Source organism: Mustelus asterias, chromosome 1 (assembly GCF_964213995.1).
Source record: "Mustelus asterias chromosome 1, sMusAst1.hap1.1, whole genome shotgun sequence".
In the NCBI taxonomy this organism is placed as follows: domain Eukaryota; kingdom Metazoa; phylum Chordata; class Chondrichthyes; order Carcharhiniformes; family Triakidae; genus Mustelus; species Mustelus asterias.
This window is the reverse complement of record NC_135801.1, coordinates 139,973,314-139,991,309: the sequence shown is the minus strand read 5'-3', so window position 1 is coordinate 139,991,309 and position 17,996 is coordinate 139,973,314. Positions and strand designations below refer to the sequence as shown.

Sequence of the window (17,996 nt, the reverse complement as noted above, 5' to 3'; positions counted from 1 at the left end):
CTTGCAAATTTGATGCAAAAATAGAGCACATCAGAGCTGTCCTAATGGCTGTCCTGATCACATCATTGTTCGCTCTATATCACACAAACTCACAAATGGGCCACAGATTGTCACTTTCATGCCTAAAAAGAGCCTGGTTTAGGTATTCAGAAAAGCAATGTACCTCAGAAACTCAAACAACCAGGTTAAAGAAATTGTTTGACGCTGCTTCTCAAGATTATGAGGGACATGGATGGAGTGGATACAGAGCAGCTATTCCCCTTAGTTGAAGGGTCAGTCTTGAGAGGACATAGGTTCAAGGTGAGGGCAGGAGGTTTAGGGGGGGGATGTGAGGAAAAATGTTTTTACCCAGGACGGTGGTGACGGTCTGGAATGCGCAGCCTGGGAGGGTGTTCGAGGTGGGTTGCCTCACATCTTTTAAAAAGTATCTGGATGAGAACCTGGCACATCATAGCATTCAGGGCAATGGGCCAAGTGCTGGCAGATGGGATTAGTTGGGAGTTCATGTGTTCTAATGTGTCAGTGTATGGACTCGATGGGCCGAAGGGCCTACTCTGCGCAGTATGATTCAATGATTCTCTACATGAGTGATATTTCCCACCAACAGGATGGTGCCGTCAGTCCAGAAAAACATTCTGCCTGCGACACAAATGGCTAACAACATGTATGAATTTCAGTGCCAACGTGAAGCCAGTTAAATAGAATATACATCCCAGTGACTGGCTGATTGAATCAAACATGTTCTTTCAGTTGATATATAATAGGCAGAGTTCAAACTGTATTCAACCAGCCCCTGCTTGTTAGTCATGATTCCATGATTGGGCAGCACTTTATGTACAATCCTAAGTGTGTAGAATAATAGCTACACTAACAACCAATTTAACATAATCAATTGAGTTCATAACATGGCGTGTTTACACTTGTTGAAAGTGACATACATTCATACACATGGACCTGCTCTCTGCAACAAAAGGAATGTGTTTAAGCCTTGCACATTTTTTGAATTAGACTGGAGCTTGGGGAGCCTATTGTTCCCCATTGCTTTTTCCCTCAGCCAATCAGGATACACTTATCTTGCTCAGCGATTGGAGATGGTTTTAGGCTCAGCTCCTCTGTGCCAAGTTTCTGTTTAAAATTTGGAAGTGAGGACAAAAACAAAGCTGTGTTTTTTTTCCTAATAGTGCCAAAAGAAAGTCTGCAAATAACAGAACAAGTGAACAAAATATGGAGGGATTAGGTCGACAGGGGAATTCATCCTTCCCATCACTGCACTTTGGGCCTGAAGCAGATAATGATTTCAATTATTTATAAAGCCACTACATTGAGTAATCATCGTTAAATATTAATCAGTTTAGTGACTGCCAATGAGTCACAGAGTCTTAGAGGTTTACTGCATGGAAACAGGCCCTTCGGCCCAACTTGTCCATGCTGCCCCTTTTTTAAACCCCCAAACTAATCTTAATTGCCCACGTTTGGCCCATATCCCTCTATACCAATCTTACCCATATAACTGTCGAAACGCTTTTTAAAAGACAAAATTGTACCCACTTCTACTACTGCCTCTGGCAGCTTGTCCCAGACACTCACCACCCTCTGTGAAAACATTGCCCCGCTGGACACTTTTGTATCTCTCTCCTCTCACCTTAAACCTATGCCCTCTAGTTTTAGACTCCCCTACCTTTGGGAAAAGATAAATAGCTGAGCTATGCCCCTCATTATTTTATAGACCTCTAAGTTCACGCTCCAGAGAAAAAAGTCCCAGTCTATCCAGCCTCTCCTTATAACCCAAACCATCAAGTCCCAGTAGCATCCTAGTAAATCTTTTCTGCACTCTTTCTAGTTTAATAATATCCTTTCGATGATAGGGTGACCAAAACTATACACAGTATTCCAATTGTGGCCTTACCAATGTCTTGTACAACTTCAACAAGATGCCCCAACTCCTGTATTCAATGTTCTGACCAATGAAACCAAGCATGCCGAATGCCTTCTTCACCACTCTGTCCACCTGTGACTCCACTTTCAAAGAGCTATGAACCTGTACCCACAAATCTCTTTATTCGATAACTCTCCCCAACACCCTACCATTAACTGAGCAAGTCCTGCCCTGGTTTAATCTACCAAAAAGCATCACCTCGCATTTATCTAAATTAAACTCCATCTGCCATTCGTCAGCCCACTGGCCCAATCGATCAAGATCCCATTGCAATCCCAGATAACCTTCTTCACTGTCCACGATGCCGCCAATCTTGGTTTAATCTGCAAACTTACTAACCATGCCTACTAAATTCTCATCCAAATCATTAATATAAATGACAAATAACAGTGGACCCAGCACAGATCCCTGAGCCACACCGCTGGTCACAGGCCTCCAGTTTGAAAAACAACCCTCTACAACCACTCTCTGGCTTCTGCCATCAAGCCAATTTTGTATCCATTTGGCTACCTCACCCTGGATCCCGTGAGATTTAACCTTATGCAACAAACTACCATGTGGTACCTTGTCAAAGGCCTTGCTAAAATACACATAGACAACATCAGCTGCACTGCCCTCATATACCTTCTTGGTTACCCCTTCAAAAAGCTCAATCAAATTTGAGACATATGATTTTCCACTCACAAAGCCATGCTGACTGTCCCTAATCAGTCCTTGCGTCTCTAAATGGCTGTAGATCCTGTCTCTCAAAATACCTTCCAACCACTTACCCACTACAAATGAGAGGCTCACCGGCCTGTAGTTCCCAGGCTTTTCTTAAACAAAGGCACAACATTTGCCACTCTCCAATCTTTAGGCACCTCAGCTGTGACTATCGATGATTCAAATATCTGTGCTAGGGGACTCACAACTTCCTCCCTAGCCTCCCATAATGTCCTGGGATGCACTTCATCAGGTCCTGGGGATTTAAATACCTTGATGTGCTTTAAGACTTCCAGCACCACCTCCTCTGTTATATGTACACTCCTCAAGGCATCACTATTCATTTCCCCAAGTTCCCTAACATCCATGCTTTTCTCAACAGTGACGACTGATGAAAAATATTCATTTAGGATCTCACCCATCTCTTGTGAATCCACACAGATGACCTTGTTGATCCTTAAGAGGCCCTACGCTCTCCCTAGTTACTCTTTTGCCCTTTATGTATTTGTAGGTGCTCTTTGGATTCTCCTTTGCCTTATCTGCCAAAACAATCTTGTGTCCCCTTTTTGCTCTCCTAATCTCTTTCTTAACTCTACTCCTTCACCCTCTATACTCTTCAAGGGATCCACTTGATCCCAGCTGCCTATGCATGTCATGTGCCTCCTTTTTCTTGACCAGGGCTTCACTATCCCGAGTCATCCAGGGTTCCCTACTTCTACCAGCCTTGCCCTTCACTCGATGAGGAATGTGCTTACCCTGAACCCTGGTTAACATACTTTGAAAGCCTCCCACTTACCAGACGTCCCTTTACCTTCCAACTGACTCCCCTAGTTAATTGTTGAAAGTTCCTGCCTGCCATCAAAATTGGCCTTGCCCCAATTTAGAATTTTAACTTTTGGCCAGACCTATCATTGTCCATAGCTATCTTAAAATTAATGGAATTATGGTCACTGGTCCCAAAGTGATCCCTCACTAACACTTCTGTCACCTGCCCTTCCTTATTTCCCAAGAGGAGGTCAAGTTTTGGCCATCCGCATACTGAATGAGAAATTCCTCCTGAATACACTCAACAAATTTCTCCTCCAACCAAGCCTCTAATACTATGGCTGTCCCAGTCAATGTTAGGAAAGTTAAAATCCCCTACTGTTACAACCCTATTTTTCTTGGAGCTGTCTGTAATCTCCTTACATATTTGCTCCTCAATTTCCCTCTGACTATTTGGGGGCCTATAGTACAACCCTATCAAAGTGATTTCCCCCTTCTTATTTCTCAGTTCTACCCATATAGACGCAGTGTGCGAACACTTGGAAAAATCCCTCTCAGAACTGCGTGATGTTTTCCTTAATCAAAAGTGCAACTCCCCCTCCTCTCTTACCTCCTGTTCAATCTTTTCTATAGCATCTGTACCCTGGAACATTGAGCTGCCAGTCCTGTCCCTCCCTTAGCCATGTTTCAGTAATTGCTATAATATCCCAGTCCCACGTATCCATCCATGCCTTGAGTTCATCTGCCTTGCCCATCAAGCCTCTTGCATTGAGATAAATGCAGTTTAATCTGGACGTCCCTTGCTCTCTGTCTTGCTTTTGCCTGATCTGTCTAGTATTAGGATTACTGACACTGTCTTTACTATTTAATGTGCTCTCTTTAACGTCTGTGCTGTCCTCAACTTCCTCTTCTGGATCCCACCCCCCCTGCCAAACTAGTTTAAACCCTCAGCGGCTCTAGCAAATCTCCCCGCCAGGATATTAGTCCCCCTCCAGTTCAGGTGTAACCTGTCCCTCTTCCCCAGAAGAGATCCCAATGATCCAAAAATCTAAATCCTTGTCCCCTGCACCAACTCTCAAGCCATGCATTGATCTGCCTAATCTTCCTATTCCTACTCTCACTAGCACGTGACAGCGGTAGTAGTCCAGAAATTACTACCTTCGAGGTCCTGCACTTTAGCCTTCTGCCTAACTCTCTATGTTCACACGTCAGGACCTCATCCCTTTTCCTACCTATATCGTTGGTACCAATATGTGCAGCGACTTCTGGCTGCTCACCCTCCCCCTTAAGAATGTCCTGCAACCATTCAGAGACATCCTTGACCCTGGCACCAGGGAGGCAACACACCATCCTGGAATCTCGATCGCGGCCACAGAAATGCCTGTCTGTGCCTCTACCCAGTGAGTCCCCTATCACTACTGCTCACTTGCTCTTTGCCCGACCCTGCTCTACCAGCAGAACCAGCTGTGGTGTCACAGGCCTGGCTGCTGTTGATATCTTCCCCTGACAGGCTATCCCCCTCAACAGTATCCAAAACAATATACCTGTTTGAAAGGGGAACAGCCACAGGAGACTCCTGCACCACCTGCCTGCCTCTCCTGGCGGTCACCCATCTACCTGGCTTAACCTGTGGTGTGACAACCTCCCTGTAACTAGTGTCTATCACACTCTCTGCTCCCTGTATGCTCCGCAACTGCTGCTCCACTCGAACAAAGCGGTCTGTGAGGAGCTACAGCTGGACACACTTCCTGCAGACAAAGTTGTCAGGGAGACTAGATTGCTCGCTAATTTCCGACATCTGGTGGGAGGAGCATACCACAGCCCTAGCTGCCATACTGCCCGTAAACAGTAAAAGGATAAAAGAATCTCAACTCAGTTTTCCCCTGCTTGTGGTCCTCCCAGTGACTTTTTTTTTTGGTTAGGGGAGGAGGTAGGGAGGTAAACATTGAAGTAGTGTTTGGGGTTTAACTGTCCCTTTACAACAGCTCTTCCACAAACCACCTTCTGGTAGCAGTGACTGTGCCTATGCAAATCTTGCCTGCAACAGCCAATCATGGCCCTCACCTGGATATAAATCTCATGATATTCATTGTTTGATCGTTGAGTCTCTTTTCACTCCACGCTACCATTAGGACCACCACTTCTTGACTCCTACTGAAGATGCTGTGTGAAGGAGAAAGGTCACTGATCTTGTGTCTTTTTTCCTTCCTCACCGATGTATTCTAATCCTACAGAATCATTGGCGGCACGGTGGCACAGTGGTTAGCACTGTTGCCTCACAACGCCAGGGACCCGGATTCAATTCCTGGCTTGGGTCAGTGTGTGGAGTCCACACGTTCTCCCCGTGTCTACATGGGTTTCCTCTGGGTGTTCCGGTTTCCTCCCACAGTCCAGATGATGTGCTGGTTAGATGCATTGGCCATGCTAAATTCTCCCTCAGTGCATCCGAACAGGCACCAGATGTGGTGACTAGGGGATTTTCACAGCAACTTCATTACAATGTTAATGTAAGCCTACTTGTGGCACAAATAAATAAACTTTAAACTTTAAAACGTTGCCTCAAGCCTTGCATGTGCACATTGCCAAATCAAACTGCTGGCTGTAATTTGCAATGAAGTATGTTTACCAATGTGACCTCATGTCATATTGCATGTTGCTGATCAAAGTCACAATAAGGGTGTCATTAGTCAAGTTTCCCAGTATGTGGATCCATGCCTGACAAAAGAACAAAGAAGCTGTATAAGGCCAATCAGATTTATTGTTATTTCACTGTCCTTCTCTAGTCAATCAAGCGCAAAGATGTTTTCATTACATCCAAACTTTGGAACACCAAGCATCACCCAGATGATGTGGAACCAGCCTGCCGTAAGACCCTGGAGGACCTGCAGATAGACTACCTAGACTTATATTTGATGCACTGGCCAATGGCATTTGAGTACGTATCGATGCACCTAATCATTATTGTTCTTTTGTTCCAATTTGTTCGGCCACTTCCATATGTTGTATTGTTAAATTATAATAATTCAAACTGTAATTTTCTTAGCAGTAATAGAACAAAGTCTAATAAAAAAACAAAATACATTAAATTTTCCTCATGTTTGCTGTTGGAGAGTGAAACAGGCCAGTCGACCCAGGGAAGAGGTTGAAGGCAGCCACAGGGGCTGCTAGGTGCCAATGTGGGCTGTTCAAAAGGCAGGCCCGCCTCAGTGCTGTGGGACTTGGTCCCAGTTAAAATCAAAGCACAAAGGCCCTCCCAGCCCCCACACCTTGCAAACACTCCCCATACTCATACAATCCCTACAGTGCAGAAGAGGCCATTCAGCCTATCAAGTCTGCACCGACTCTCTGACAGTGTATCTTACCTAGGCCTTCTCCCTCACCCTATCCCCATAACCCCACACATTTCCCGTGGCTAATCCATCTAATCTACACATCTTGGGACACTAAGGGGCAATTTAGCAAGGCCAATCCACCTAACCTGCACATCTTTCAACTATGGGAAGAAACCGGAGCACACAGAGGAAACACATGCAGATATGGAGAGAATGTGTAAACTCCACACAATGAGCCAAGGCTGGAATCGAACCTGGGCCTCTGAAGCTGTGAGGCAGCAGTGCTAACCACTGTGCTACTATGTCACTCTTCCATCCATGCTACTTAAGCCTCCCCACCCACACCCTATTGTCTCCATTTCATTCTGGCCTCGGATCCCTTACCGATTTCAGTTTCCTACCTGCCTTTGGTTTCTGTTGCTCCCCAATGCCAACCGCCCTGGTGTGTTTCTGGCCTCTGATCCCTGACCCCCAATCCCTAACTGTCACCTGGATGGCCACCCTGATCCTCTGCAGCTTAGGACTCCAATGTTTCTCCTTCAACCTCCCCAATCTGCCCAGCTCCACACACTGATCTATCACCCCCTTTCCATTCTTTCCCACCACCCCTGCCATTTTAGTTTAGACTCAAAGCTAAATTAGTCTTGCATCAAAACCTGATCTATCCCATTCATTTTATATGGATTAATGCTCAGATGGAAATAATCTAGATCTTGATCTGCCAAGAACAACAACTTATATTTATAAAGCACCTTGAACGTAATGAAATGACCCAAGAAGCTTCACAGGAGTGTCCCCACGCAAAATATGACACCGACTTACTTCAGGAGCTAATTGGACTGGGCTTTATTCAAGAGATAGATTTTAAGGAGCATACATGTCATATAGCTCCAAAACTGGCATCTCCCCAACAACGTGAAAAATAGTTCACTGTGTGACCCGTCCACAAAAAGCAGGACAAATCCAAACTAGTTAATTCACACCCAGTCAGTCCACTCTCACTCACCAGCAAAGTGATGGACATTGTCATCAACAGTGCTGTAATGTGGTACTTAGTGAGAAATAACCTGCTCACCAATGTTCAGTTTGTGTTCTGTCAGAACCACTTGGCCCAAGACATCATTACAGCCTTGCCCCAAATATGGACAAAAGAGCTGGACGAAGGCGATGAGGTGATTGAATGCCCTTTCCATCAAGGTAGCATTTGACATTAAGGAGCCCCAGCAAAACTGAAGTCAATGGGCAGCACAGAGAAAACTCTCCAGTTTTGAGTTACACCTTCTATTCGGAGGGCTCATATGATTCTTGCTAATTTAATAAGAATTCTGTAATATTCTGGGAAGCACCATTTCTTACAGCTCCCAACTTTAACAACACCAGGTTAAAGTCCAACAGGTTTATTTGGTAGCACAGGCTTTTGGATCGCTGCTCCTTCATCAGGTGAGTCAGCAGCGCTCCGAAAGTTCATGCTACCAAATAAATCTGTTGGACTTTAACCCGGTGTTGTGAGACTTCTTACTGTGCTTACCCCAGTCCAACGTCGGCATCTCCACATCATAGCTCCCAACTTTGAGAAGGAAATATACTTATGGACTTCTCACAACTGATTTCTGGCCAACATAGCAATTCCTAAGCTACAAGCTTTCTTCCCCAATTTCAGATAGACAAGCCTGAACTCAAGGCATAGAGCTAAGTACAGATAGGGAGGAGGGACATGATATCAACTATCTTAGCGTTTGTTACTCTAGTGCTGTACACTCAGTCACACAGCAGCAATGCATGGAGGTTGATACAAGTACAATTTTAATGTAAAAATAATACTTTTGCTTAAATTAGAAATAAGATTTTGGAACATGTTTTCCACCCAACTGTGCACAATCACCATTAATTCTGGACTCATGCCAAAACTAATACTGGAGTATGCTAATTGCACAAAAGATGGGATATGGCAGATCACACAGTTCTCACAACCTAGCTTCTGGCTCAGTTGCAAAGGCCTAAGATGAAAATGATTACCTGTCCTCTTGGCCTGAAAGGAGGATGATTTCTGACTGCTAGGAGAAGATTACTTGCAGATTGGAGTGTGGGGAAGGAAATATGAGGTGTTGCATTTCCAGTCCAGTCACACCCGTGAGCTAAACGGAGTCACAAAATTAAGTACAGATTAAAGAAACTCTGAGCTCCAGTGTGCAGATGGGCTCCACCTCCCAATTATATTTGTCTTATGTCCCTGCAGACGCGGTGACATCATGATTCCAAAGAACGATGATGGAACAGTGCGTTATGCTAATACCGATTACAAGGATACCTGGAAGGCCATGGAAAAACTACTGGAAAAGGGTTTGGTCAAGGCAATTGGCTTATCCAACTTCAATGCAAAGCAAATAGATGACATTTTATCTACTGCAACTTACAGACCCGTTGTTAACCAGGTTTGTGCCAATAACCATGTTTGCAGATTTGCCCCATGTCTCAGAAATCTTTTGATGCGGAGATGCCGGCGTTGGACTGGGGTAAACACAGTAAGAAGTCCAACAACACCAGGTTAAAGTCCAACAGGTTTATTTGGTAGCAAAAGCCACTAGCTTTCGGAACAGCCTGTTCCTTCGTCAGGTGGGTGGGAGTTCTGATCACAAACAGGGCACAAAGACACAAACTCAAAAGTTAACCTGGTGTTGTTAGACTTCTTACTGTCAGAAATCTTTTGCCATACTGTACAATAGGTGTCAAACAGTAACTGAAGAAGCACACACACATTGGAATAAACCAGCACAATTATTGATGTACGTAATTAGATCCAGCTGCACATCTTTGAGGCACCACCAGGTACCTTGCACTCAAGGACCCTGTTGAGCTAAAGTTAAGCGCGATAGCCCCTGTTCTTTGAATGCCACAAGTGATGTTAGGGTTCCAAAATGATGTTCACAGCAAGTGTGCACACTTTCAATGCAAAGCATGCTGGTCACAATTTTGATAAAGGGGTTAGCACGTTAATATCTACCGGAAATATGCAGAGCAAGCAGATCATGACATCAATCTTTGTGCAACACTGATTTTTATGCCAGCCTTGCTATTTTGTAATTCCATGCTCCAGCCAATGCCATCTCTTGACTTCACACAGCTGAAGCAGCATGAAGGACATGCCAGCAATGTTTCTTAATGGATCATCAACTACTTACAAGTTAATTGATGATTCTTTCCCTCGGGTTGTTACTCAAATCCCACATGTTTTTGGTGCTTTTCATAGTTACTTCAAAGTTGAAAAACGTACAGGGTGCAGCAGGTCTTGAAGTGTTTTTTTTGCTGACTTCAAGGCTTCTGCATAGAACAAAAGAACAGAGTATTATTTAAATGGAGAAAAACTGCAGAAAGCTGCAACACAAAGGAACTTAGGGATACTTGGACATGAATCACAGAAAGCTAGCACAAAGGTGCAGCAGATAATCAGGAAGGCTAATGGAATGTTGGCCTTTATTTCAAGGGGGTTGGAGTTAAGAAAGCCCACCACGCCTCTGCTTTCTCAGGAGACTAAGAAAATTCAGCATGTCTGCTATGACTCTCACCAACTTTTACAGATGCACCACAGAAAGCATCCTTTCTGGATGTATCACAGCTTGGTATGACTCCTGCTCTGCCCAAGACCGCAAGAAACGACAAAGGGTTGTAAACATTGCCCAGTCCATCACGCAAACCAGCCTCCCATCCATTGACTCTGTCTGCACTTCCCGCTTCCTCAGAAAAGCAGCCAGCATAATCAAGGACCCCACGCACTCAAAACATACTCTCTTCCACCTTCTTCCGTCGGGAAAAAGATACAAAAGTCTGAGGTCACGTCCCGACCGACTCAAGAACAGCTTCATCCCTGCTGCCATCAGACTTTTGAATGGACCTACCTTATATTAACTTGATCTTTCCCTGCACCCTAGCTATGACTGTAACACTACATTCTGCACCCTCTCCTTTCCTTCTCCCCTAAAGAGCTTGATTTGATTTATTGTCACATGTATTAGTATACAGTGAAAAGTATTGTTTCTTGCTCCCTAGCTATGACTGTAACACTAAGAACATAAGAACATAAGAAATAGGAGCAGGAGTAGGCCATCTAGCCCCTCGAGCCTGCCCCGCCATTCAATAAGATCATGGCTGATCTGACGTGGATCAGTACCACTTACCCGCCTGATCCCCATAACCCTTAATTCCCTTACCGATCAGGAATCCGTCCATCCGCGCTTTAAACATATTCAGCGAGGTAGCCTCCACCACCTCAGTGGGCAGAGAATTCCAGAGATTCATCACCCTCTGGGAGAAGAAGTTCCTCCTCAACTCTGTCTTAAACCGACCCCCCTTTATTTTGAGGCTGTGTCCTCTAGTTTTAACTTCCTTACTAAGTGGAAAGAATCTCTCCGCCTCCACCCTATCCAGCCCCCGCATTATCTTATAAGTCTCCATAAGATCCCCCCTCATCCTTCTAAACTCCAACGAGTACAAACCCAATCTCCTCAGCCTCTCCTCATAATCCTCACTACATTCTGCACCCTCTCCTTTCCTTCTCCCCTAAAGAGCTTGATTTGATTTATTGTCACATGTATTAGTATACAATGAAAAGTATTGTTTCTTGCACGCTATACAGACAAAGCATATCATTCATAGAGAAGGAAACGAGAGAGTGTAGAATGTAGTGTTACAGTCATAGCTAGGGTGTAGAGAAAGATCAACTTAATGCAAGGTAAGTCCATTCAAAAGTCTGACAGCAGCAGGGAAGAAGCTGTTCTCGAGTCGGTTGGTACATGATCTCAGACTTTTGTATCTTTTTCCCGATGGAAGAAGGTGGAAGAGAGAATGTCTAGGGTGCGTGGGGTCCTTAATTATGTTGGCTGCTTTGCCGAGGCAGCAGAAAGTGTAGACAGAGTCAATGGATGGGAGGCTGGTTTGCGTGATGGATTGGGCTACATTCACGACCTTTTGTATTTCCATGCGGTCTTGGGCAGAGCAGGAGCCATTCCAAGCTGTGATACAACCAGAAAGAATGCTTTCTATGGTGCATCTGTAAAAGTTAGTGAGAGTCGTAGCTGACATGCCAAATTTCCTTAGTATTCTGAGAAAGTAAAGGCATTGGTGAGCTTTCTTAGCTATAGTGTTGGCATGGGGGGGAACCAGGACAGGTTGTTGGTGATCTGGACACCTAAAAACTTGAAGCTCTCGACCCTTTCTACTTCGTCCCCGTTGATGTAGACAGGGGCATGTTCTCCTTTATGCTTCCTGAAGTCGATGACAATCTCCTCCATTTTGTTGACATTGAGGGAGAGATTATTGTTGCCGCACCAGTTCACCAGATTCTCTATCTCATTCCTGTACTTTGTCTCATCATTGTTTGAGATCCGACCCACCACGGTGGTATCATCAGCAAACTTGAAAATTGAATTGGAGGGGAATTTGACCACACAGTCATAGGTGTATAAGGAGTATAACAGGGGGCTGAGAACACAGTCTTGTGGGGCACCGGTGTTGAGGATGATCATGGAGGAAGTGTTGTTGCCTATCCTTACTGATTGTGGTCTGTGGGTTAGGAAGTTCAGGATCCAGTCGCAGAGGGAGGAGCCAAGGCCCAGGCCACGGAGTTTGGAGATGAGTTTCTTGGGAATAATGGTGTTGAATGCTGAGCTATAGTCAATAAATAGGAGTCTGACATAGGTGTCCTAGTTATCTAGGTGTTCCTGGGTTGAGTGCAGGGCCAGGGAGATGGCGTCTGCTGTGGACCTGTTGCGGCGGTTGGCAAACTGTAGTGGATCCAGGTAGGCCAGGAGGCTGGAATTGATTCATGCCATGACTAGCCTTTTGAAGCACTTCATAATGATGGATGTCAGAGCCACCGGCCGATAGTCATTAAGGCACGCTGCTTGGTTTTTCTTAGGTACCGGGATGATGGTCGGTCTTCTTGAAGCAGATAGGGACCTCAGATTGTTGTAAAGAGAGGTTGAAGATGTCTGTGAATACCCCCGCCAGCTGATCCGCACAGGATCTGAGTGCTCATCCGGGTACACCATCCGGGCCAGCTGCTTTCTGTGGGTTGACCTTCGAGAAAGCTGCTCTGACATCTGCAATGGTGACCCCAGATATAGGTTCATCCAGGACTTCCAGGGTGGAGGGCAAGTTCTCGCTGACCTCTTGCTCAAAATGGGCGAAGAATGCATTGAGCTCATCAGGGAGGGTGCATTGGAGCCAGCGATTTTACGCGCCTTCATCTTGTAGCCTGTTATGTCTTGCAGACCTTGCCATAGTTGGCGGGGGTTGGTATGGCTAGCCTGGGACTCTAACTTGGTCCTGTACTGTCTTTTAGCATCTTTGATGGATCTCCTTAGATCGTACCTGTATTCTATGAACATAATGCTCTGTCTGTATAGCATGCAAGAAACAATCCTTTTCACTATATACCAATACATGTGACAACAATAAATCAAATAACAGTAGGGAAGTCTTGCTGCAACTGTACAAGGTACTGGTGAGACCACATCTGGAATGCTGTGAGCAGTTTTGGTCCCCTTATTTAAGGGAAGATATTATTTCATTGGAGGTAGTTCAGAGAAGATTCAATAGGATGATTCCCCGGTGTGGAGGATTGTCTAATGAGGAAAAGTTGAACAGATTGAGACTCTAATCATTGGAATTTAGAATGAGAGGTGATTTCATTGAAACATTCTTAAGGAGTTTGACAGGGTAAATGCTGAGAGGACGTTCCCCCTCATGGGAGAGACTAGGATCAGAGGGCATAGTCTCAGAATAAAGGGGCACCAATATAAGACTGAAAGGATGAGTTTCTTCTGAGGGTTGTGAATCTTTGGAACTCCTTGCCACAAAGAAGCAGAGCCCTTATGTATATTTAAGGCTGAGATAGATTTTTAAAGGAATCAAGGATTACAGGGAAAAGGCAGGAAGGTGGATGTAGCGATGATTCTATTGATTGGCAGAGCAGGCTCAAGGAATTGAATGGCCTTCTCTTGTTCCTATTTCTTATGGTCAGTAGTAGACATACCCCTCGGAATACAGCATGACTGGGGAATATGCAGAGGCCAAACAGCACAGGGCAAGTTACTGGAAGAGGGAGGAAGAGGAATGGAGGCTGCAAACGACACAGCATCTTTCTGTTCAAATTATATATAAGGAACTAATTTGAGTACGATACCAGTAACGTCAACCTCGATTTCCCCTTTCACCAACACTTCACCAATCCTTATGATCCTTCTGATCAGGGCCAGTGTGATCTCCTGGACTCGTTTCGATCGCCACAGGGGGTCGGAGAGGAATTTCCCAGATTTTGTTTTCCCCATATTGGCCCTGGGGTTTTCACTCTGGGTTTTCGCCTCTCCCTGGAGATCACATGGTCTGGAATGGGGGGGTGGGGGTGAGTTAATAGGTTGTGATGAACAAAGCATCGTAGCTGTGAGGGACAGCTCGGTGGATAGGATATTAGGATGTAGATAGGCTGGAAAATTGGGCGGGGATCCTGGATTCAGGATTCAATCCTGGACCGGGGAGCGGCGCGGGCTTGGAGGGCCGAAGGGCCTGTTCCTGTGCTGTATTGTTCTTTGTTCTTACCTTCACTCTGTCACCGATCATCACATTGTTATCTTGGATCAGAATGCAAAACATAAGAGGCTAAACAAAATACACATTCCATCCAACTTCATAAATTAATTCATGTCATTGGGTGCATACAAACTTAAGCTAATCATTCAGTTTAGTACCCATCTTCCATGACTCTTTGCCTGTCCTAATACTGCTACACAATGCTACCCCATTAGATACAATATGGCTGGTGGAAAGCTGCTCACTGTCAGTGGAGGAGAACACAGGTGGCTGTGCAGAACAATATTGAACTGCTTTAAATTTAGAAGGCACAACGTTTGACTGCACCATAGTGACATGGGCACTGTCAGTCTGCACCGGCTAACAGATAGGCACCAGCAAGGATACTGGCAATGGTGGGAGGACAAGTGCTGTCAACCTTAGAGAGGACAGCAGGATTGTGATTCACAAAGCCACTACCATTCCCCTGTGGTGGTATCTCAGCAATCAGAGTAAACTGTTAGAGGACAGATTACTGAACTGCTGTGTTACCATGCAAGTTCCTTAGAACACTGATATCCACTTCCAAGTGGCAGCTAGCTGATTATGCATGGCAGCACTCGGGGTTTCTACACCAGCACTGATGTGTAGGCTGGCCACAACTTGTGTTGCAATGGATACTGCAACATTGGCTATCAGATGCTGCATGATGCTCAAAGCTACAACTGTGTTGAAGGAGATGGCCACCAGGAAAGGATGCCCCCGCCCCGCCTGCCCCTCAAGTTCTATGCAAATCCCTGTACCAAGGTGGTGCCAGACTCCTCTATTCTTCTCGTCATTGGACACAAGACTTTCCGACTGCACCAATCATTTCACTGTCCTCTTCCGTAGCCTGGCTCAACAATGACCTCATATATCCTCTGAGCAGAACCCATCTGAACTCACCCTCTGACAAGCTGGCACCAATCCTATCCTCATCCCCTATCCTGGATGCAGGCCGGCTGTACACCATGTCTAACCTCATTCAGATCCCTCCTCTATTCTATCTGCTAACCTTGAAGATGTACCTGGCTGATCACACCGGCGGGATTCTCTGTTCCCACCAGTGGCTCAGTCCCTGCCGTGGGTTTCCTGGTGGCGTGCGGTGGTTTCAATGGGAATTCCCATTGACAGCCACAGGACCAGAAGATTCCGCAGCCAGTGAACGGCACGCCACCACCCACCGAGAAAATGTCACCCAGTGTGTCTTCATCATCACTGTCTTCTTGGGGTTCCTTTACTTCCTGACCTATTTGCAGTGTCTAGGTATCAGAAAGGAAAAGGTCACAAGGTTAAGGTTGTGGCGAGGGTAAATGTCGATAAAAGAGGAACTTGATAACACTATCTGCAGCTTGTAGCTCAGAAGGCATTGTGGGATGTGAGGAGGAGTACTAGGAATGAAGACAAAGTCATCCTCAATAAATTCAGGCCCATCCATCGCCATGGCAACAGCGACTGACCATCTCAGAATAGTCAACACCGTCTTCCTCGTGGGGGTAACTTTCCCCCTTGTGTTAGTTCTTGTTGCCTCTGATAATGCAACACCTTCTCCTGAAAAAGAGGAAAGCATGTCAGTGAATGTGATACAATTCCTTGTGTGCTGTGGTTGAATAGTTTTGGTGTGTGCAAGCTTGAGATATGGGTTGAGGCATGCAGTTGTGTAGTTGGTAGGTTATGTAACTTGAAGTTTGTGATGTATTGTACATTGCAAGTCAGTGATGAAGACTCGATGGGCCTTAGGGCCTTTTCTGCGTTGTCCGACTCTGACATATTTCAAGTGTCCATCCAAATACTTCTTAAAGGTTGTAAGTTTCCAACCTTTAATACATTCCCAGGCAGTGCATTCCAGATTCTCACTACTCCAAGTGAAAATTGCTTTTCTCAAATCCCCTCTAAATCTCTTGCCTCTCACCCTAAAACTATGCCCCCTCGTGCTTGATCTCTCAACCAAGGGGAACAGCTGCTTCCTATTCATCCTATCCAAACCCCCCATAATCTTATACACCTCAATCATACCCACCGCCCACCCCCCTCCCCCCCCCACAGCTTTCTCTGCTCTAAAGAAAACAATTAGTATTTAAAAACTCTGCAACCAGCCTGAATGAGTACACCACGACAGTAACTGACTTCATTAGTAACTGTGTAGAAGAACGTGTGCCAAAGCAGCAAAATGCAGTCCATGCCCGTTTTGAGAAAGGGGTCAGCAACAGCAGCCCTCCATCCCAGAAGCCTCAGATGAATCTGTTTCCAAGGTCACCATTGCCGTCGTCAGAACGGCGTTCTCAAAAGTCAACCCACGGAAAGCAACTGGCCCAGATGGGGTACCTGGACGAGCACTCGGGTCCAGCGTGTAGTGGGTCGGATCTCAAACAATGACAAGACACAGAACAGGAAAGAGATAGAGAATCTGGTGAACTGGTGCAACGACAATAATCTCTCCCTCAATGTCAACAAAACGAAGGAGATAGTCATCGACTTCAGGAAGCGTAGTGGAGAGCATGCCCCTGTCTATATCAATGGGGACAAAGTAGAAATAGAAACATAGAAAACTACAGCTCAAAACAGGCCCTTCGGCCCCACAAGTTGTGCCGAACATATCCCTACCTTTTAGGCCTACCTATAACCCTCCATCCTATTAAGTACCATATACTCATCCAGGAGTCTCTTAAAAGACCCTATTGAGTTTGCCTCCACCACCACTGACGGCAGCCGATTCCACTCGCCCACCATCCTTTGTGTGAAAAACTTCCCCCCAACATTTCCCCTGTACCTACCCCCCAGCACCTTAAACCTGTGTCCTCTCGTAGCAGCCATTTCCACCCTGGGAAAAAGCCTCTGAGAGTCCACCCGATCTATGCCTCTCAACATCTTATATACTATCAGGTCTTCTCTCATCCTACGTCTCTCCAAGGAGAAAAGACCGAGCTCCCTCAGCCTATCCTCAAAGCATGCCACTCAATCCAGGCAACATCCTTGTAAGTCGCCTCTGCACCCTTTCAATCTTTTCCACATCCTTCCTGTAATGAGGTGACCAGAATGGTCAAGAGCTTCAGGTTTTTAGGTGTCCAGACCACCAACAACCTGTCCTGGTTTCTCCTTGCCGACACTATAGTTGAGAAAGGCCAGCAACACCTCTACTTTCTCAGGAGACTAAGGAAATTTGGCATGCTCGTGACAACTCTCACCAGCTTCTACAGATGCACCATTAAAAGCATTCTTTCCGGTTGTATCACAGCTTGGTATGGCCCCTACTCCGTCCAAGACCGCAATAAACTACAAAGGATCATGAACGAAGCCCAGTCCATCACTCAAACCAGCCTCCCATCTGTTGACACTTCCCGCTGCCCCGGAAAAGCAGCCAGCATAATCAAGGACCCCATGCGCCCCAGACATACTCTCTTCCACCTTCTTCCGTCGGGAAAAAGATACAAAAGTCTGAGGACACATACCAACCGACTCAAAAACAGCTTCTTCCCTGCTGCCATCAGACTTTTGAATGGACCTACCTCGCATTAAGTTGATCTTTCTCTACACCCTGGCTATGACTGTAACACTACACTCTGCACTCTCTCCTTTTCTTCCCTTTGTACGGTATACTTTGGCTGTATAGCGCAGAAGAAACAATACTTTTCACCATATACTAATACATGTGACAATAA

General features: G+C 45.6%; 1 protein-coding gene across 2 annotated transcripts in view; it reads left to right on the top strand.

Annotated features, from left to right (window-relative positions):
• The window catches only part of akr1a1a (aldo-keto reductase family 1, member A1a (aldehyde reductase)), a 41,154-nt gene that overhangs the window by 9,505 nt on the left and 13,653 nt on the right, over positions 1-17,996 (top strand). For both annotated transcript variants that reach the window (XM_078219484.1, XM_078219486.1), the window contains exons 4-5: positions 6,187-6,338; positions 8,972-9,167. In XM_078219484.1, the coding sequence (XP_078075610.1) occupies positions 6,187-6,338; positions 8,972-9,167 (348 nt within the window). The remainder of the gene's footprint in view (positions 1-6,186; positions 6,339-8,971; positions 9,168-17,996) is intronic.